At 43.6% G+C, this 22,350-nt stretch overlaps 1 protein-coding gene across 5 annotated transcripts in view; it reads left to right on the plus strand.

Moving 5' to 3' along the window:
• The first annotated feature begins 295 nt into the window (after positions 1-295).
• Positions 296-22,350, plus strand: part of SETDB1 (SET domain bifurcated histone lysine methyltransferase 1) — a 30,774-nt gene continuing 8,719 nt past the window's right edge. For 2 of the 5 annotated variants that reach the window (XM_037501252.2, XM_037501255.2), the window contains exons 1-14: positions 381-567; positions 1,379-1,646; positions 2,282-2,433; positions 12,259-12,293; positions 12,728-12,827; positions 13,536-13,661; positions 13,822-14,023; positions 14,553-14,626; positions 15,516-15,706; positions 16,736-16,865; positions 17,520-17,685; positions 17,769-17,927; positions 18,510-19,160; positions 19,613-19,729. In XM_037501252.2, coding sequence (XP_037357149.1) covers positions 1,390-1,646; positions 2,282-2,433; positions 12,259-12,293; positions 12,728-12,827; positions 13,536-13,661; positions 13,822-14,023; positions 14,553-14,626; positions 15,516-15,706; positions 16,736-16,865; positions 17,520-17,685; positions 17,769-17,927; positions 18,510-19,160; positions 19,613-19,729 — 2,360 coding nt within the window. In that variant the 5' untranslated portion in view covers positions 381-567; positions 1,379-1,389. The other 3 variants (XM_037501256.2, XM_037501253.2, XM_037501254.2) reach the window with 3 other exon arrangements.

Here is a 22,350-nt window from a genome sequence, read left to right on the forward strand (position 1 = left end):
GAGGGTATTGTTTTTCTTACTGCACTTTGATGTCCTTTTACTTGTCAAAATGTGCCCGACTTATGCAATAAAACAAACTCAAGTGAAAGACAGAAAAACCTCTAACCCCAGGAACGTTTGCTGACTGAGTCCACACGCCGGGCTAAGCGCGGCCACCAGGGCGGGGCAGGGGGCGGGGCGGGGCGGGGCTTCCGCGAGGCTCAGGCCACGCCCCCTCCACCCGGCCTCCGCTTCTCACGTGTGCCGTGGACGGCTCTGCCCTCACGCATGCGCACTCGCCCGAGTTTCCCCGGCTTCGTCTCTGAGGGGCGCCCTGCGGCTTTGGATTTGACCCCGTCGGGCTACCGTCGTGGGGCCCGGAACGGCACCTGAGGTTTGCTTCCGGGCGTCGCTTGTGCTTCCCCTTCCCTCCCTCACGCTTCTTCCCCTCCCCCTGCTCCCTTTCCCCTTCGCTTTCGTTCTTTCCCTGGGAGGCCGACCCCCGCCCGAGGAGCGAGTCTGGGGTCCGCGCGGCGGCGGGCGCTGCTGCGGCCGGAACGGGGGGCGCGAAGCAGGCTGTGCACGGAGGTATCGGGGTGCCGGGGTGCCGGGCTCCCGGGAATGTTTTGTTTGTGGGAGGAGGTCGGGCCGGGGCGGGGAGGAGGTCCTGCCGGGACGCGGGCGGGGGCGGGGCTGGGTTGGGGCGCGGGTGGGTGGGACGCACCCCGAGGGGAGCCGCGGGGCTGGGCCGTGGGGGGGCCGCGGGAAGATGGACGCGGCGGGCGCGGGCGGCTCCTGCCGTCCTCCGGCTCCGGTCGTCTGACTGAAAAGGCGGTTAGCGGAGCGAGGGCTGCCGGCGAGCGCCGAGCCCGCAGCGCCTTGTTGCTCCAAACCTCTGCCGCGGGCCGCTGCGGCCTGAGGGGGGCTTCCACAGTGGGTTTCCACATGGCAGCAAAGGCGTGGGAGCAGGTGATTAAAGGGAGGTTGACGAGTTGTGAGTTACGGACGAATCCTTTCCCATCCCCGCGTGTGTTTGGTTAGCGCGGGAGCCGAGGCAGATTAGTCAGTGAGTGCAGGAGCTCAGCAGGTCCTAGAAATCTCCTCCCCGGTAAATTGATTCTTGGTTTCCTAAAACGAGATTATTGCTCCCTGTTGCATAATACGCGTTCTCCATGCCCCCTCAAGCTTAAATCCTCCTGAGGGCCGGGGCCTAAAGCCCACGATGAGAACTCTGCAGACTCTCAGCATCGGATGCCGGAGATGGGCAGAGAGAACGGGACTCACAGGGACTCACATCTGACTGGACAACAGTAGCAGAGCAGGAATGAGTTTTGCACTGGAATCCCCCGTGGTGCTTGTACTTGCTCAAGTGGTACTTTCCGTTTTCTCTTCCACGTAGAGGGCGGCAGCATGTCCTCCCTCCCGGGGTGTATCGGTTTGGATGCCGCCGCCTCAGTGGAGTCTGAAGAGATTGCAGAGCTGCAGCAAGCGGTGGTCGAGGAACTGGGCATCTCCATGGAGGAACTCCGGCAGTTCATCGATGAAGAGCTGGAGAAGATGGACTGCGTACAGCAGCGCAAGAAGCAGCTAGCAGAGTTGGAGACGTGGGTAATACAAAAGGAATCTGAGGTGGCCCATGTTGACCAGCTCTTCGACGATGCATCCAGGTGAGCACCACATGGGAAATGGAAGGAAATCCCTCCACTGACAGACACTTTTAAAGTATGATTGCTCATGACATTGTGCCAGGCACTTTGTACTTTACAAGGTACACGTGTGTAGAAGCTGGCTCTTCCTCAGAATCCAACCTCACAGCCACCCACTTATAGAATGTTTATCTATTAGAGGCTAATACAGGATCCATAGGAGGGTCCAGGTCTTGAGTCCTGTCTCCTTCCTTTTGAACTCCAGAAAACTTGCTTTCTATTTCCAGTAAGATCCCTAGGGAGTGAAGATTCTAAAGGCCTACTGTCTTCTGTAACTGAATATTAATAAGTTCCTACAGTCCTGTATCTGCTAACACCACCTCCCCCCCCCCACCCAAGTCCAGTGCCCTAGTTGTCACTGGAGCACATCTTCAAATAGCAGGGTAAATAATGAAGTAGAGTTGAAAAGACTTGATTTTAGGCTTATTTTTTGATTTTGGGGAAACTACTATGTAAATCACTAAACCTTTTTCTATGGAAAAAACATATTAAATTCTAAATAGACTTTGGAATATGGCCTGTTTGAGTTCAGTGTATACTTAAATACTTAATTTCTCTGCTGGCTTTGACGTTTTTTACATGTGTTCCAATATTAGGGCAGTGACTAATTGTGAGTCTTTGGTGAAGGACTTCTACTCCAAACTCGGACTACAATACCGTGACAGTAGCTCTGAGGATGAAGCTTCCCGGCCTACAGAAATAATTGAGATTCCTGATGAAGATGATGATGTCCTCAGTATTGATTCAGGTAAGAGTTGAGATTAGGAATAGGAAAGTTTCAGTATTGAAACCGAAACACTAGAAGATTAGCAGATGGAAGATAAAGGAAGCAAGGAGAAACTATCATCACTAACTATATTCCAAACTGTTGAACTTGTCTGTTACAGAAAAAAATAGAATGTGGTTAGTGTAATAGGTGTCCTACAGTAGCTATTTTCTCATTGAAGTATCTTCCTTTCCCCATTCTATGTAAGCTTTATCCTGAATTCCTTTGCTTTTCTTTATAGGTGGCATTAACACCTATGTATAAATATCTCAAAACAGTAGATTGTTTTTGTCTATTTAAAAATTTTTTATTTACTATAAAGTTCACCTACTGTAAGGTTTAATTTGACTTTCAGTAAATTTATGCAATAGTGCAGCATTCAGCACAATACAGTTTTAGAACATTTGCATCCCCTGAAGAGTCCCCTTGTGCCTGTTTGCCAAGAGTCTCCATTATGCCCCACCATTAACCACTGACCTGTTTTCTTGCTGTAACGTTTTGCCTTGTTTAGAAATTTCACATAAGTAGAATCATATATCACCTTTAGTGTCTGACTTCTGTGACTTGATCTTGTTGAGATTTATCCACGTTGTTGCATCTATCAGTAGTTCCTTTTTTGCTGAATAATGTTCCATTGTATATGGATATGCCACATGTTTTACCCATACCTCAATTGATAAACATTTAGGTTGTTACCAGTTTGGGGCTGTTATGAATACTCCTGGTGTGAACATTTGCATGTCAGTCTGTATGTAGATGTCATGTTTCATGTCTTAGATATTCTACCTTGGAGTGGAATTGCTAGGTCTTATTGTGAATTTTTAAGAAACTGCCGTACAGTTATCCAAAGTGTCCATACCATTTTACATTTCCACTAGCAAAGTAAGGATTAAAGATTCCAGTTTCTGTATACCCTTGTCAGTGGTTGGTGTTCTCAGTCATTTATTGTAGTCATTTTAATGGGTGTGGAGTGGTATCACGTTGTGACTGTGGTTTATATTTCTCTGAACGTTAAGCATCTTTGCACATACTTATTTGACACTTAAGTATGTTCTTTGGGAATATACCTACTCAAATGTTTTGCCTTTTTTTTTTTTAATGGGGTTGTCTTTTTATTATTGATTTTAGGTACAGTTTATTTATCAGGTATATTAACATTTTCTCCTATATGTGGCCTTCTCATTTTCTTAAATGGTATCTTTTAAAGGGTAAAATTCTGAAGGTAAGGGTCGAAAGTGGTTTATTTTGTTTATGACTATTAGTTTTTCTACCACCGTTTATTGGAAATACTATCCTTTTGGAACTTTCTCAAAAATCAACTCACCATTTATATGAGGGTCTGTTTCTGGATTCTGTTCTATCATATTGATCTAAATGTCAGTATGTCAACACTACCCTCTAAATTACTGTAACTTTATGGTAAATATTAAAATCACTTAGTGAAAGTCCTTCAGATTTATTTGTTGTTCACATATATTCCAAATAATTTTTAGGGTCAACTTGCCGATTTCTACGAAAAAAAATTTTATAACCTGGTACACATATTTTTTATGTGTATATTTTTAAAAATTTTTATTAAGTTAATGTTGGTTTACAATACTATGTATGTCTTAGGGGTATATTTATATCTTCAAATTTATGTTACCACACCATGCCCACCAACTGCTAGGATTTTTTAATATAAAATATATTGACTCTAAAGATCAACTTAGGTAACATCATCATTTTAACAAATACTCAGTCTTCTAATTCATGACCATGATACATCTCTCCTTAGCATTTTATTTTTAATGCCGATGTTAATGGGATTATTTTCTTAATTTCATTTAGAATTATTTGTTGCTGGGATGTAAAACGTGTTGATTTTTGTGTATTGATCTTGTAGTCCATGACCTTATTAAGCTCACTTAGTAGTTCCAGAAGCTTTTTGTGGATTCCTTAGAATTTTCTATATGCTAGATCATGTTATCTGCAAATAAAGTCAATTTTACTTCTTTCTAATCTGGATGTCTTTTTCTTGCGTTGTACTAGAACCTCCAGTACAATGTTGAACAAAGGTGTTGAGAGCACACGTCTCTTATTTGTTCCTGGTCTGAGGAGGAAAGCATTTGGTCTTTCAGCATTAATTATGATGTGAACGATAAGATTTTGTAGATATCTTTCGTTAGATTGAGGAAAGTTACTTCTATTTCTAATTTTCAGAGAGTTTTTATCATAGCTGAATTAGGTTTTAGATTTGGTCAGCTACTTCTTGTCCATCTCCACAGATGATCACATAGCTTTTGTCCTTTATCCTACTAATAGGGTATACTACAATGATTATTTTTTGGATGTTAAACCAACCTTGAATTCCAGGTATATCCCCTCCCCTTTGTCTTATAGTATAATGCTATTTATATGTCATTGTATTTAATTTTCTATTGTGTTGAAAACATTTACACCTCTGTTTATGAGGGCTATTCATTTATAGTTTTATTGTGCTATCTTTGCTTGTCTTTTGTACCTGTGTAATATGGGCCTTATGAGATAGGTTGGAAAGCGTTCCCTCCTTCTCTGAATGTGTGCGGGTTTTATTTCTTTCTTAAATGTTGGATAAACGCACTAGTGACGGCATGTTGGCCTGGATTTTTTTCTTTGTGGAAAGATTTTTTTTTTTTTAAATAAGTTTACAGTGTAGCTACTGTGTGTCTAGGTATAATTCTCTGTTTATTTGTTTTAAGATTCATTGGACCCCTTGAATCTATAGAGAGAAGTTTTTCATCAGATTTGGATGGTTTCAGTCATCATTTCTTCATATAGTTTTTTCTAACCCTTTCTCCATTTCCCTTCTGTAATTCCAGATATGTGTGTTTGTTTCCATATTTATGTATGTATGTATGCATCTGTGTGTGTGTGTGTGTGTGTGTGTGCGCATTTTTCTTGAATCTCTGTGCTTTGGATTGCACGGTTTCTCTGTTTAGGAATCTGTATTCTAGTTTACTGCTTCTTTCTTCTGCCATTTAAAATTTGCTGTTTAGCCTTTAGTAAATTTAAAAAATCATCCCCAAAACCTGTGTCAATGATCTACTGCCTCTTTTCTTCTAGCAGTTTTATGGTTTCATGTCTTACATTCAAGTCTTTAATCCACTTTGAATTAATTTTTGTGTATATGGTAAGATAGTACTCCAGTTTCATTCTTCCGCATGTGACTGTCCAGTTTTCCACATGCCATTTATTGAAGATACTCTCCTTTCCCCATTTTATATTCTTGAGGTTTTTGTCATAATTGACCATATGTGTGTGGATTTATTTCCACAGTCCTTATTGCTGTGTTGGGTTTTTTGTCTATTTTTATGCATATACCATATTGTTTTAATTACTGTGGCTTTGTAATATACTTTGAATCCAGGGAGCCCAATTCCTTCAGCTATGTTCTTTCTCAAAATTGCTTTGGTATTTGGGTTGTTTGTGACTCTGTATACATCTTAGGGTTGGTAGGTCTACTTCTCCCTAAAAATGCCTTTGGAAATTTGATAGGAATTACATTGAACCTGTAGGTTGCTTTCTATACTGTGGACATTTTAGCAGTATTTTTCCAGTCTGTGATCACAGAATACCTTTATTTATGTTACCTCAGTTTCTTTCATTGGTGACTTCCAGTTTTCAGTGTACAAGTCTTTTACCTCCTTTGTTAAATGTACTCTTAAGTAGTTTACTCTTTTTGATGTAATTGTAAATGGTTCCAGTTCCTTAATTTCTTTCTCTCAGAGTTTGTTATTAGTATCTAGAAACATATTAGATTTTTTTTTAAGATTTTTTTTTAAAGATTTATTTATTTATTTATACAAGGATGGGGTACAGTCAGAAGCGTGGGAGGGTGAGAGAATTCACCAGAGCCAGAGGGGAGAGCAGAGCAGGCAGACTGATGAAGTACACTGCTGAGGGGAGCAGCAGGCAGCAGGAGAGGTCTGCGGGGCATCATGTGGGACCCTCGCCTGTCGGCTGGGTATCGAACCGGCGCTGCAGAGGCTGCAGGCAGCTTCTCAGCCCAGCGCTCAACCGCTGCGCCACCAGGGGAGGCCCGAAAATATATTAGATTCTTATACACTGATTTTATATCCTGCAACTTTACTGAATATTTTTTAAATTGTGACAGTTTTTGTTCTTTAGTGTTTCCTGTATATAATATGTCATCTGCGAATAGTTAGTTATATTTTTCCCTTTCCAGTTTAAATACCTTTTCTTTCTTTTCCTGCCTAATTACTCTTGCTAGGACTTAATAATACTTTGTTGAATAAAAGTGGTGAGAATGAGCCTCCTTTCCCCAACAGCAAGGAAAATAAAAGAGACCATTAAACACCTGAGACTACATCAAACTAAAAAGCTTCTGCTCAGCAAACCAAACTGTAACTAAAATAAAATGTAAAGACACCCTAAAGAATGGGAGAAAATATTTGTATACCATACATCTGACAAGGGATGATACCAAAGCACTATATAACTCAACAGAAAGAAAACAACCCAATCAAAAATTTGGCAGAATAACTAAACAGACAATTTCCCAAAGAAGATATCAGTCTACATACAGGCACATGAAAAACTTCATCATCACTTATCATCAGTCAGGGAAATCAAGACCACAAAGAAATACCATCTCAAATCTGTGAGAATGGCCTATATGGAAAAGACCAGAAACAACAAGTGCTGACAAGTATGTGTGAAAAAGGGAACCCTCCTACAATTTTGGTGGGAATGCAGACTGGTCCAACCCTTATGTAAAGCAGTATGGATATGTCACTTAATATTAATAAAATGGATCTTCCATACAGCCCAGAAATTGCATTCACACGCATCTATCCCAAAAATTGAAAAACACTAATTTGAAAGGAAACTTGCACTCCCATGTTTATTGTAGGACTGTTTACTATATCCAAATTCTAGAAACAGCCTGCCCCAAAACAGATGAGTGGACCAAGAAGGTGTGGTATATATACACATGGATTATTACTCAGCAATCAAATGAACTCATGCCATTTGCAGCACCGTGGATGAAGCTGGAAGGGATAGTGCTAAGTGAAATAAGCCAGAAAGAGTATTACCAGATGGTGTCACAAATATGTAGAAGGTAGAATAACTAAACTAAGGGTCAGATAAAGACAAGCTTTAACCTAAAAAGCTGGCCACAGAACTGAAGCATCCAGCGTGGGGAGGGAGTGGTGGAAGGATAAGAACAACAAAGGAGGGAAACACAATGGCCTGCGATGGTGGACTATGGGTGATTTGGTGGTGGGTGCATTATGGGGGCAATACCTGAAAGAGATATTTAAATGTTACCTGAATAAAAAATAAGTTAATGACCTGGAGGAGGCACATGGAGCAGAGAGACATGTAAAAAATATTTTTACTGAAATAACATTGCAAAAAAAAAAACCATGAGCCTCCTCATATTCCTAACTCTTGGCTGAAAACTTTTCTTCTAAGATGTGAGACGTAATTAGAATCATGAATATGTTTAGCTGTGTACTTGGCAAATATGGCCTTTAATATGAGACGGCACATTCCCTCTGTTAAGAGCTTTTATCTAAATAGATGTTGAATTTAATAAAATACTTTCTCCACATTAAGTAAGATATGGTTTTTTATCCTTTTTTTTTTTTTTTTTTTTAAAGATTTATTTATTTATTTATACAAGCACTGGGTAACAGTCAGAAGCGCGGGAGGGTGAGAGAATTCACCAGAGCCAGAGCGGGGAGCAGAGCAGGCAGAAGGACCGAAGTACACTGCTGAGGGGAGCAGCGGGCGGCAGGAGAGGTCTGCGCGCCATGTGGGACCCTCCTCCGGTGGCCGGGGAGCAGCCGGGGATCGAACCGGCGCCGCAGAGGCCGCGGGCAGCTTCGCAACCCAGCGCTCAACCGCTGCGCCACTGGGGAGGCCCTTTTATCCTTTTTTAATGTGATGTATCACATTTGTGATTTGTGTATATTGAACTATCCTTGCATTCCTGGAGTAAATTCTACTTAATCATTGTATGTGATCCTTTTAATGTGTTGTTGAATTTAGTTTGCTAATATTTTGTTGAGGATTTTTGCATGTATGTTCATCAGGAATACCGACCTGTAATTTTCTTTGCTAGAGAGCCTTATCTGGCTTTGGTATCAAGGTAATGATGGCCTCATAAAACAAGTTTGGAAGCATTCTCTCCTGTTTTTGGAATAGTTTGAGAAGGATTTATTAATTATTCTTTGACTGTAGAATTCTTCACTGGTAGAATTCACCAGTGAAGCCAACTAGTTCTAGACTTTGATATCTAACTCAGTCTCTTGTTTCTAGTAATCCATCTTTAAGATTTTCTGTTTCTTCACGATTCATTGTTGGTAAGTTGTATGTTTCTAGGAATTTATTTCTTCTAGGTCAGATTAGTGATGCAAAATTGTTCATTGTCGTCTGTATGATCCTTTGTATTTCAGTCTTAACATCTCTGCTTTCATTTATTTGAGCTCTCTTTTCTCTTAATGAGTGCAGCTAAATAAAGATTTATTGATTTTTTTTTTTCCCATATTTTCAGAGAACCAGTTTTGGATTCATGGATCTTTCGTGTTGTCTTTTTAGTCTCTAATTCGTTTATTTTCACTCTGGTCCTTGTTATTTCTTCCCATCTATTAACCTTGGGCTTTATTTATTCTTTTTCTAGTTCCTTGAAGTGTAAAATTAGGTTGTTTGATATTTTTTCTTTCTTAAGGTAGGCTTTTATTACTATGAAATTTCCTCTTAGTACTCCTTTTGCTGCATCAGCCCATAAGTTTTGGTAGACTGTATTTCTGTTTTCATTTTTCTCAAGATTTCTTTTATTTCTTGATTGATCCATTGGTTTTCCAGTAGCATGTTAATTTCACACATTTGCAAATTTTCCAGGTTTCTTGTAATTGATTTCTAGTTCAAAACATTTGTGGTAAGAAAAGATGATTGACATTATTAATTTCAGTTTCTTAATATTTTACTAGCATGGCTTTGTGTTATTGAAGATTATTAATCACATTTGGATTTGTTACAGCTTATTTAACCTTTTTTATCTTTTTAATTTTATTTTTGCATAGAAGAACCAGGGTGTAGGCCAGAGGTGCAGGAGATGAGAGGATTAACCAAAGACAGCATGGGAAGTAGAACAGGCATATTTACTAAAATATACTGCTAAGGGGAGCATTGGGTGAGACTGGAGAAGTCTGCTTGCCATGTGGATCAGCTCCCTGACCAGGATCTAACTCAGGCGGTAGTGGTGGTAGCACTGAGACTTAACCCCTAGACCACCAGGGAGGCCCCATTTTGTTATTTTAAAACATATAGTTTGCTTTTTTTTTTAAGCCACTTTCTTACTCCAGTTTTATTGGGATGTAATTATATAGAACATTGTATAAGTTTAAGGTATACAACATAATGATTTCATGAATGTATTTATTACAAAATGATTACTAACATTGCCTTCCCTTTTTTTTCTTTTTTTTTTTTTTTTTAAAGATTTATTCTATTTATAAAAGAACCTGGGTATAGGCCAGAGACATGGGAGGGTGAGAGGATTCACCAGAGACAGAGCAGGGAACAGAACAGGCAAACTGAAGAAATACACTGCTGAGGGGAGCAGCAGGTGAGACAGGAGAGGTTTGCCGCCATGTGGGGTGCTCCGAGGCTGGCAGGGATTGAACCAGCACTACAGAGGCTGCGGACAGCTTCATAGCGCTGCGCTTAACCACCTAGGCCACCAGGGAGGCCCACATTGCCTTCCATTTGTAAATACATGTTTTTAAAATCTCTAAATTAGCACTCTGCAATTCAGTAGCCATTGTGCACATGTGACTTACTAAAATTATATGAATTTTTTTTTAATTCTTTCAAAGTATTTTTTTTAAGATTTATTTGTTTATGCAACAAGAGCTAGGTACAGGCCAGAGGTGCGGGGAGTGAGAGGATTCAGCAGAGAGAGAGTGGGGAACAGAACAGGCAGGTTGACAGAAGTACACTACTGAGAGGAGCAGCGGGCGAGTCAGGAGAGGTCTGCTGCACCATGTGGGTAGCTCCCTGGCAGGCCGGGGGATCAAATGCATGCTGCAGAGGTTGCGGACAGCTTCATAGGTTGCGTCTTAAACCCTTACGCCACCAGGGAAGCCTCTAAAATTATATGAAATGTTAAGGGTTTAGTATTTTCCAGAATATGTAAAAAGCCCTTATAACACAAGAATCAAAGACAAATAATTGAGCTAAAAAAATAGGCAAAGGATTTGAATAACTTTCTTTAAAGAAGATATGTAAATACCCAATAAGATAGATGAAAAGATGCTCAGTATATTTTAGTAAGGACAGATATACAAATCAGAGCTGCTTTATACTAATAGGATGACTCTAAACAACTGTTGATAAGGATGTAGAGAAATTGGAACCCTCTAAATAGTTTGTGGGAATGTAAAATGACACAGCTGTTTTGACAGGTCTTTCAGTTTCTCAAAAGATAAAACATAGTTACTGTATAACCTAACAATTCCACTCCTACTCATAAATTCAAGAGAAATTAGAACATATGCCCCCATAACAGCTAGCATACAAATGTTCTTATCAGCATTATTCACAATAGCCAAAAAGTCTTAAACAATCCAAATGTGCATCAACTATGAATAAACTGATAAAATGTGGTAGAACCATACAATGGGATATTATTGAGTCACCAAAAGTATTGAGGTATACTGATAAATGTAATATAGATGAACATTATATGGTAAGCCACATGTGGCATGACTCCAGTTATACAAAATGTTCAGAATAAGCCAATATATAGAAACAGAATTAGTGGTCACCAAGGCTGGGGAGCAGGGGTCGGGGGTGGGGGGGGAATGGTGGAATGGGAAGCTAGTGCTAATGGGTCTTTTCATCATCCCAAAAAAGAAATTCCATAACCACTAATGAGGTTTCTTATTTGGAGGAGTGATAAAAATGTTCTGGTGGCGGTGGTTGTATGACCTAGTGAATATACAATAGATTATTGAATTAGGGCCTCCCCGGTGGCGCAGCGGTTGAGCGCTGGGTTGGGAAGCTGCCCACAGCCTCTCAGCGCCGGTTTGATCCCTGGCCCCCATGCGAGGGTCCCACATGGCGCGCAGACCTCTCCTGCGCTGCTCCCCTCGGCAGTGTATTTCGTCAGTCTGCCTGTTCTGTTCCCCGCTTGGCTCTGGTGAATTCTCTCACCCTCCCGCGCTTCTGACTGTACCCAGTGCTTGTATAAATAAATAAATAAATCTTTTGAAAAAAAAAGATTATTGAATTAAATATTTGAAAGGGTCAATTTTATTGTTTGCAAATTATATCTGATTTTTTTTTTCATATTTAATGAAATTTAAAATTCACTTCCTCAGATGTTACTCACCACATTTCATGCGCTTAAATAGCCAAATATTAACAGATTAAGATACAGAATTCCTGTCATCCCAGGAAGGTCTATTGGGCAGCACTACTCAGGAATAACATTGCTACTTAAATCATTGATTACATCTCAATTTTTTAATCCTTTCATCTGTAAGTAAGTTACTATTGTAAAAACTCAGGTATACAGTGAAAACCCCAAATCCTATGGACAACCAAACTCCCTCCAGGTAAGCGTTGCCGCCTCTTTGCTGTGTATCTTTCTGGATCCTTTTGGCACTTTTACATGTATATCTATGTCTAGATTTCACTTGCTTGTGATAGTGCATCTGTGATAATGCTTTTAGGTAATATAGACCTTGATAATCTTATAAATTCTTATGTGTAAAATCTTTTAAACTCAATTAGAGTTTTTCTCATTCATAGGTGATGCTGGGAGCAGAACACCAAAGGACCAGAAGGTGAGTTGGGTTGGGCAAGGGAATGGTGACAGACAAAAATATGAAAGTGGCCCAAACTGTTGGACTAACCAGTGAGTTCAGCCATTAACATATAATCATTCAGCCTACAGTCAGCTCGCTAGTCTGCTGGCCTTTAAACATGTACTAAGAATGTGAAAGAGGCCGCTTGGAGATGCATGTGTTGAATGCTGTGTGAGTGCAGATCTTGGCAGTGGTGAGCTAAATGGTGTTAATCAAGGAATGCTCCCTAAGGCTAATTTCTGAACCAGATTTGTAAGAAAGCATTGTTTTACCTGATAAAGTATAAACCATAAGCTTTCCAGCATCGGTTATTCCCTTTTGTTTTTGAAGGACCGGTGTTTTTCTTATTCCGAAGTTATTTCTAATCTATGCCACTGTTTTAAAACTTGTTCCCCTCCTCCTCTGCCCTGCAGCTCCGTGAGGCTATGGCTGCCTTGAGAAAGTCTGCTCAGGATGTCCAGAAGTTCATGGATGCTGTCAACAAGAAGAGCAGCTCCCAGGACCTGCATAAAGGTCAGGGTTAGGAGGTGCCAGGGTGCGGATAGGAGGTGAATTCTGACAGGGATTTCTTGGATAACTGATTTTGGTTTAGCATCTCCGATGCCTTTCTCCACCTCTGTTGGATTCTTTCAACACCACAAGCTATACAAGTCAGTGTAAGAGTTTTATGATTTTGTTTTCCTTGTTGTCTACTTAAGTCTTTAGTCTGCTGATTGTGATATGACAGGCTCATTGTCCTTGTCCTTGTTAGCTGTCAAATACCAGTCACACTGATACAAATACTTTTTTTTTCTTTTTCACTCCATACTCATGAATACTTTTTCCAGTTGGAAATCAGGAGAAGAGAATAATTCAGATTCATAAAGAAGTCTGAGGGAGGCTTTGTTTATAGAATGGTGCTACTAATAGATACCCTACAAAAAATGGCTTTTTTTATTAATGCTACTTAGAATTTAATGAGTAGTAGATAATATTGTTGATAAGGAACTGGAAACATTTGGTTAAAGTGAGATGTAATTGGATTACATGTAAACTTCAGCTATTCAAGTCTTCCTCTTACCATAAACAATTATGTCAGCTGTGTCTTGCATCTCTGCCCTTGAGCAAGAGAAGAGCAAAAGTTAACCCCTTTTACCCTGACTACCCTGCTCCCTTTCCTTTTTCACTCTTTGCCCAGTCTACACCATGTCTCTTTAGACCAACTTTGTTTTTCATCCATAGGAACCTTGAGTCAAATGTCTGGAGAACTGAGCAAAGATGGTGACCTGATAGTCAGTATGCGCATTCTGGGCAAGAAGAGAACTAAGACGTGGCACAAAGGCACCCTCATTGCCATCCAGACGGTTGGTATGTTCAAGCTAGAGGAAGAACTAAGGAAAAGCAACTTGCAAGTCTCCATTGCTGATTTTTCCCCCATAGCCTTACATTTTGTGTCTCTCATAACAGCCAGGATTGACATAGAAACTGACAGGTTTTTCTGTTTGTTTTTCCTTCCCCTTTTCCTCAGGGCCCGGAAAGAAGTACAAGGTGAAATTTGACAACAAAGGAAAGAGTCTGCTGTCGGGAAACCATATTGCCTATGATTACCACCCTCCTGCTGACAAACTGTATGTGGGCAGTCGAGTGGTGGCCAAATACAAAGATGGCAGTCAGGTCTGGCTCTATGCTGGCATTGTAGCCGAGACACCTAACGTCAAAAACAAGCTCAGGTACGGGACAGGGGATTATAAAGAGAGTGGAGACTGGGGCACAGAGCCTGCCCTGTTCAGACCATGGTCTAGACCTCACAATTAACCTGTGTGTTCTTAGTCACTGGTGGCCAGAACCCCCTTCTTTTCTTTGCCACAGGAATCAAGTGGGTGATTCTTTATCACACGTACACCTCCCCCCCGCCTTTTTTTTTATTATTGGGGAAAATAGGAAGAGAATAATCAGGACTGACTAATGGTGAGGGGGTAGAAAGTACATACAGAAAGAAGAAATGAAGCAAAGATTAAATGGTTTTCAGCAGAATAGGAATCTAGTAGTGGAGCAAGAATAAATAGCTTTTGGAAAAGCAGGAATATGTTGGTTGGGTTAGGGGAGAACTCCTAGCCCTTGGGTAGAAAAAGACCAGCAGGAAGTGAGTAACTGGAGCAGCCCCAGAGGGTGTCGTGTGCCCGAGGACCGGAGCCCGGGAGAGTTCCCGCGGGTCTGTTCAGTAGCGTGATTCCCGTTCTGCCCACTCTTTCCTTGCAGGTTTCTTATCTTTTTTGATGACGGCTACGCTTCCTACGTCACACAGTCAGAACTGTATCCCATCTGCCGGCCACGTGAGTGTCCCTCCTTTCTTCATTAGGTCTCTCTTTTCCTCCTCTGCCTTATTTTTTTTCTTAGTTGAAAAGGCCTAATCTTGTTCCAATTTTAAGAAGAATAAGTTTGACTAATATTTTTTAGGCGATAGTGTTTTGTTTTTTTTTTTTCTTTCTCCCTATTGCTGAGTCTTCGTAGCCAAAGAGTGAAGCCCTAGACGATCATAATTGGTGTTGGGTCAGTCATACCATGGGTGTGTTATTTCATTTCTCAGTGATTTAGGCTTGCTTTTCATCCATACTCGTTTCCTCGTCTCATGTTTCATCAAGCGTTTGTATAAATCTGTGGTCTGCACGGTGCTTCCTATAGAAACCGTGTTAGTTGGAGGTCATGGTGTTCTCTGTACTTACAGCTTTGGCTTCAGGACAGTTTCCTACAGAAGCGGCTGTTTTCAATTGCAGAAGAATCTACGAACATAATTTCTTCATGATATGGCAGTAAAGGTCTTCAGGATGCCTAAGGCCTAATAGACAATAAGAAGGAGGATAACTTTTTAAAACCAATGATCTGTTGCTGCTTCAATTTTTTTTTTTTTTTTTTGCCTCTAAATCGCATCAAATTAGCAGAATTTCCACTTGAATTTTTCCAAGGAGAAACATCTCTTCATGAGATGAGTGGCTCACCTTTACTTGTGTGTTGCTGTTCCAGAATTTACTTGCTGTGTGTGCATTTACTCATCAGGGCCAGTACCGTAGGGGGTCTTGGCTCTGCAGCCCTCAGGTTGTGATTTTGAGTGCTTTTTCTCTTCCTCCCAACTTGAAAAATACCTATGTGTCCTTGCCAACCCCTTTTCCCTGTGAGGACGCGCCCTGCCTGCCCTCCCTCAGCCCCCCTTCTTCCTTGGGACAGTGAAGAAGACCTGGGAGGACATAGAGGATATCTCCTGCCGAGACTTCATCGAGGAGTACATCACCGCCTACCCCAACCGCCCCATGGTGCTGCTCAAGAGCGGCCAGCTCATCAAGACCGAGTGGGAGGGCACGTGGTGGAAGTCCCGCGTCGAGGAGGTGGACGGCAGCCTCGTCAGGATCCTCTTCCTGGTATGGCTCTCCGCTGGCACGGCAGAGGCAGCCCTCGGATGGGTGGTGGGGAGGAGGAGGCAGAATGAGGATGACTTTGTGGCTGCTTCGTGGCTTTACTCTTTCTTATCCCGCTGTCTGTTCTAGGTGTGCGGGGCAGGTTTGACTTTTTTGTTTCATAATGAGTGTTAAAAATAAAATTCCTGGGCTTACTCGTGACACTGATCTGCATGGTTGGTTTCTCTTCTCTGGGGACGTACTCACACCGCACATGGGCACGGAGAAGGCAGCCCCTGCTGTCTGTCCAGGTCAGGGCTTGGCTAGTGTGATGGGACAAGGAGTGGGACCGAGGAATCAGAGGCCTTGATGTTTCATGGCCCAGTTTCGCTGTTAGAGCTTCTGTGCCTGCCCTTTTCTCCCTTCCCATCCTCTTATCAGAATTGTTTCTTCTCTGAGCTACCTCAGCCCTTTGTGCCTAAGTCTTGTGATCCTTTTCACACTTCTTACACTCCGTGTAAACGTTGGTCTTTCCTGGGATTTCTTAAAGAATATGTGCTTTCTGGGCCTCCCCGGTGGCGCAGCGGTAGAGCACTGGGTTGCGAAGCTCCCCGCAGCCTCTGCAGCACCAAGTTCGATCCCCGGCTGCTCCCCGGCCACCGGAGGAGGGTCCCGCATGGCGCGCAGACCTCTCCTGCCACCCGCTGCTCCCCTCAGCAGTGTACTTTGGTCCTTCTGCCTGCTCTGCTCCCTGCTCTGGCTCTGGTGAATTCTCTCACCCTCCTGCGCTTCTGACTGTACCCAGTGCTTGTATAAATAAATCAATCAATCTTAAAAAAAAAAAAAGAAATTATCTCCTTTTTTAAAAAAAGCCAAAAAAGAATATGTGTTTTCTCCTTTATATTCCCAATACCTGTCCCGGAGCCAGGCACATCAGCTTACTGACCAGCTGGGGAAATCAGGGCGACGTGTCCCTAGGAGACACATGAAGGCGAGCTAGAGCCTAGCCTGTGACCCGTCTGTCCCCACTCTCCCTCCCTCCCAACCCCCCAGGATGACAAGAGGTGTGAGTGGATCTATCGGGGCTCTACCCGGCTGGAACCCATGTTCAGCATGAAGACGTCTTCAGCCTCTGCCCTGGAGAAGAAGCAAGGGGGACAGCTCAGGACGCGTCCAAATATGGGTATGTTCTGACAGATGCCCTGGGGAGGGAAGACATGGGCAACCAGCAAAGGAGATTAAACACGCGGCTGTCCTTTGTTGCCAGGACTCACTGGAAACAGGACGCGTGCCCTGAGTTGTTGGCAGAGGTGGTGATAGAGTCGTGGTGCTGACTCCACGTGCGAAAGTTCTCATTGGTTCTAAACACTCACATAAAAATCTGAAAACACCTGGCTCAGGGTAGGGGGAGTGATTGTAGTAGTCACCTCTTTTATCCTCGTGAGGATTGCCAGCTTCCTGTGGTAGCTGTGATCACTTTTTTCAAAAGCCCAATCTGTTTTTCTTTTTAAATGTTTCTAGCAGAGATTCTGGCTGATTTTTTTTCCTAACTATGTGAGCTGATCAAAGAACCCATTTTTGTAAATTTGCACCAAAGTCTACCATAATTCTTAAGTCATTTGAGGCAAGAAGTTAAAGTCTTATTAAAATCAAAGCCAGTGTATTCCAGTATTCACACTCATTGGCATGAATGATGGTGATTGTCATCTTAGTACTTTCTCAAAATGTTTTCATTGCTGCTTTTTTGTAATACATAATTATAACATACAAATTGAGGATCATGTGACTATAAGCGATACAACTGTCATCTTCCGGCCAATTTCCTTTTTTCCTATAGGTGCTGTGAGGAGCAAAGGGCCTGTGGTCCAGTATACCCAGGATCTGACAAGTACTGGAACCCAGTTCAAGCCTATGGAGCCCCCCCAGCCCACAGCCCCACCCGTCCCACCCACCCAGCCTACCCCACCTGCCCCACCTCTGTCACCCCAGGCAGGTGACAATGAGTGAGTGCTATTTCTTCTTTTTGCCAGTTTCCTTTTGTGTTGTATTTTCTTTATCCCTTACTATAGGATCTCTCATCTCACAGGAGCTTGGAAAGCCAGCTTGCCCAGTCACGGAAGCAGGTGGCCAAAAAGAGCACCTCCTTCCGGCCAGGATCCGTGGGCTCTGGTCACTCCTCCCCTACGTCCCCTGCACTCAGTGAAAGTGTCCCTGGTGGGAAGCCTGTGGTCAACCAGGCGTATCGGTGAGAAAATCCCAGGCGCTCCGCGGGGGTTGGCTCCAAGGGACTTAGTTATGGCTATGGTGGTAAGGAGCTTGGAACTTGCAAAGAATGGACCTTGGAAGTTTGCAAAAAAGAGAACATAGAAATAATTGAATAAGAGACCGATACCTAGAAATAAGAAATTGCCAGAAGGTCATTTGTTAAAACTGCTCATGGAATGTGGTGTCATCATTGGTACAATGGAGAAGAAACACTGCATCCTCTTTCCTTGAATTGTGGGACTTAGTGAGGGCATTTGTAGGACATGTAGAAGGATTAAAAAGTGTTAGTAGACTCATTTCCATAATTCACAGGCAAAAAACTTTTGGAAAAAGTGCATTGTGGGAAAAAAGAGATAATATCAGTCGATGCAGAGTAACCAAGGCATTTAATTGTCCAAATTTGGTAGGGCAGGGGAAGATCTAACATTCTTGTGTTACATTAGCTTCAAGAGCACATGCAGCTATTTGACAGATTCGAAAAGAGGCTTGGCCAGCTGAAAGGGTAGTTACATGACAGAAATCCAGTTGCCTTCTCATCTGACATCTTGCATCTCATCTGCAGGTCACCTGTAGGCTCAACAACTTCAGCCACAGCACCCCCAGCACCTCCGGCCCCCCAAGTCCCTCAAGCCCCCCCGGCCCCCCCAGCCTTCCATGGCATGCTGGAGAGGGCGCCAGCAGAGCCCTCCTACCGAGCACCCATGGAAAAGCTTTTCTACTTACCTCATGTCTGCAGCTATACTTGTCTGTCTCGGATCAGGCCGATGAGAAATGACCAGTACCGCGGCAAAAACCCTTTGCTGGTGCCGCTACTGTACGACTTCCGGCGGATGACAGCGCGGCGCCGAGTTAACCGAAAGATGGGCTTTCACGTTATCTATAAGACGCCCTGTGGCCTCTGCCTTCGGACAATGCAGGAGATCGAACGTTACCTTTTTGAGACTGGCTGTGACTTCCTTTTCCTGGAGATGTTCTGTTTGGATCCATATGTTCTTGTGGACCGGAAGTTTCAGCCCTATAAGCCTTTTTACTACATTTTGGACATCACCTGTGGAAAGGAAGATGTTCCCTTATCCTGTGTCAATGAAATTGACACAACCCCTCCACCCCAGGTGGCCTATAGCAAGGAGCGAATCCCGGGCAAGGGTGTTTTCATTAACACGGGCCCTGAATTTCTGGTTGGCTGTGACTGCAAGGATGGATGCCGGGACAAGTGAGTTGGAATTGCTAACCGTACAGCCGAGGTTATTATGGTTGCCTTTCTTTCCTCCTCATTTGCCTTCTGTCTGCACACCTTTCCTCCTTCACCCTCCCCCTTCTCCTCCCACCTCACCCGGAGCTCCTGCCCTCCAGCCGCCGTGAAAGCCGGGAGATGGAGCGGCCCGGGTTGGCTCTGGCCACCCTGCGGGGCTGTGCCCGTGTTGCCTGTTTCCTTCTCTCCGAGCATCCTTTTCCTTTGCTTCCCTCTGCCATGCTTTCAGGTGCCACTTGCATCCTCTGTCTACCTCATTCTGTCCCTGTCATGTTCTTACTCGATGTCTTTTCCTTTCTCGTTGCATGAGAGGAGAAAAAGATTGCACTGCCTTTTCTCACCCTTTTCGTTAGTGCTTCTCGCCGCTGCCAGAAGCCTCCCAGCTCTAGCTGTCGCCCTTCTCTCTCACGCAGGTCCAAGTGTGCCTGCCACCAGCTGACTGTCCAGGCGACGGCCTGCACACCAGGTGGCCAGGTTAACCCTAACTCTGGCTACCAGTACAAGAGACTGGAGGAGTGTCTGCCCACAGGGTAAGTCACCAGGGGAGGTGGAGCACCAGAGACCCGCGGGCATGCACTGTTTCCCTTTGCTCTGAGGAGCCATCCGAATTCTGAAAATTGGAAGCAAACATTGAAAAGCTGAACTGGACATGTTTAGCAATTTAATCTTATTTACTAGTTTCTAGCACATGCTTCTTCCTTGGGCTTTCCTGAAATGAAAAGAGAAAATCTAGCAATTTTCTTTTGTATGAATAGATTATCTTAATTTTACAGGTATGTAAGTGATGTGCATGTATCCTAACAGATTTTGGTTTTAGTCTGGCAAGTGAGAGGTATTCAGAGAGGAGGAATAGGCAGGGGTCTGATGATGTAAGACTCTGTTAATGAAAATAAAAATTAGAATCAAATGTATGGTGTGCTAAGCTGCTAGAGAATGTTGACAGTTAAAGGACTTATGATCTGCCTTTTGGAGATACTTTAGCTTCTGTAGGGACAACAGGCCCTCGGGTCAGCAAAAGTCAAACTTAGAAGGCCAATTAGTAGATAATTACAGGAACATAAATGGATGAGAGCTGGTGCATTCTCGGGCTTGCGGGAGAATGGAGGGAGCAGTGGGGATAAAAGAATACAGGGGGGCTGCATTTGGCGGTGGAGCTACAGAACATGGTAGATTGTAGAGTGTGGGGAGCAAAATCAAGGACAGCTTGTAAATTTTACACTTGCAATTTAGTGGAAGTTGTTGAAGTGAAATACCATAGGAGCTGTAGGTCTGAGTAAAATTCTCAGCCTCTTTAAATTTGAGATGCTCTGAGGCAGTCCACGCAGAACTGCCAAGAGAACAGTGAGGTTTCTGGAGAGGAGTGCAAGGTTGGACATAAAGAACTGGGACGCGTGAGCGCGGGTAGTAAAAGCCTGTCTCCCCTAGAGACTACTGATAGAGGAGAGAAAGGGGCACGGACGTGAACCCCAGGTTTCCAACGTTTAGAGCTTGAGCTGAGGCTTTGGGGCCAGCATGTGAGATTGACGGGGACAGGGTCGGGCGAGAGGAGGACGGAACGAGAGTGACACGCGACACGGTAAATTGGTTTCTATGAAAATGTGAGTAAGTTCATTGTTCATAATGAACACATGGTGATTAGCAGAGGAAGCAGAGGAGGGAGGCGAAAAGTACAGTTAGATAACTCAGAAATTCCCTGGTGCTTGAAGCATCTGTGTTTCCAGATTGCAAGGGTCGCTCAGGTCCCACATAACAGGTGAAAACAGATCCCCTCTAAAGTATCTGGTGATAAAATGTAACCATTGTGTCCACGGACACTGAAAAGACAAAATCCTGAAAGCTGCTAGAGAAGAGAAACAGACCACAAAAAAATAAATACCCTGGCCTTCTCACCATAACCTTGGATGTGTGATGGCAATGGAGGAATCGATCCAGAATCGCGAGGGGAAACTGTTTCTAACCTGGAGTTCTAAACCCACATAAACCCGAAGGTAAGTGTTCGAGTAGACTAATGCGTAGTTTAGACATAAAACACATCCGAATGTTCCATTACTCCCTTCTCAGTAAGTTACTGGAGATGTTTACCCAAAACGAGAGAAAAAGCCGAGAGAGGAAGGTTTACTGATCAGGGAGCGAGGACCAGGGGGATCCGAGACTGCAGCGAGGCGCAGGGCGGCGCTCAGAGGCCAGCCCGGGAGCTGGGTCTGCCTGCGGGAGCGGCTTCTTCAGGAGCACAGGGTCAGTAGAAACCTCATGGGTTTGGTTGTCTTTGTTTTTGTGGGTTTTTCAGTCTCTTCAGAGGAGATTGAGGCGACCGGGAAAATCAGGGAATGAATTGGAGCTGAATCCACGTTGGAAATGAAGCAAAGGAAAGACAGCACTAGCTTAGGTTGTGTCACTGTCGTTTTTGCTTTAATGCAAACAAGAAATTTGAATCTTGGAACATTCAGATTTGGTGTTTCTGAGTAGCTACGTGAATGTTTCTTACAACTTTTTGCAGTCGAAATGTTTCACGAGAATATTTTCAAATAGCTCCCCGCTGACCTTTGGGTCATCTGCTAACCACCCACTCCGGGTCGCGGGACGCTGCGCTGTCCGCGCCCTTCCGGTCTCCCTGCACCGCTGTTCCCGCGTCGATGTTCTTCAGCTCTGGACCTGCTCCGGGGCTGCCGCCCCTCTCCAGGTGCTGGCTTCTTTCAGCTGGTCTTTGCTTCGTGGTCTTCTCGAACCTTGGCTTCTCGGGTTCAGGCCCGCCTCCTCCGAGAAACCTTCCCCGTCACTCCGAAACTCAGCCATTTTCACCCCTTTAGTCCTCACTCACTGCGCCTGTTGCTGCCCTTAGGGAGCCTGTGACGGCTGTCATGCGTTTACTGACTTGTTTCCTTCACTTCTCCATTAGACCGTAAGCTCCACGAGGGCGGGGATCTTGTCTGTCTTGCTCGCCATCAGATGAGCAAAAGCTACGTTACGCAGGAGTGTGGCACGCAGCAGCCACTCCAGCAGACTGTGTGTGGATGAGAGCTGCGTGGTGTCGCCTCTCTGAAGGTTTTGTGTGGTCATGGTTAGACCTGAGGTCAAATTCTGTCCCTGTCCCTTCCAAGCTGATCATGTTTTCTCAGAGGATATGAGTATTCCTCGCCGGCCCATCCCCAGG

Source organism: Talpa occidentalis, unplaced genomic scaffold, assembly GCF_014898055.3.
Source record: "Talpa occidentalis isolate TD23 unplaced genomic scaffold, MPIMG_talOcc4v2.1 talOcc4.9, whole genome shotgun sequence".
NCBI classification, from domain to species: Eukaryota; Metazoa; Chordata; class Mammalia; order Eulipotyphla; family Talpidae; genus Talpa; species Talpa occidentalis.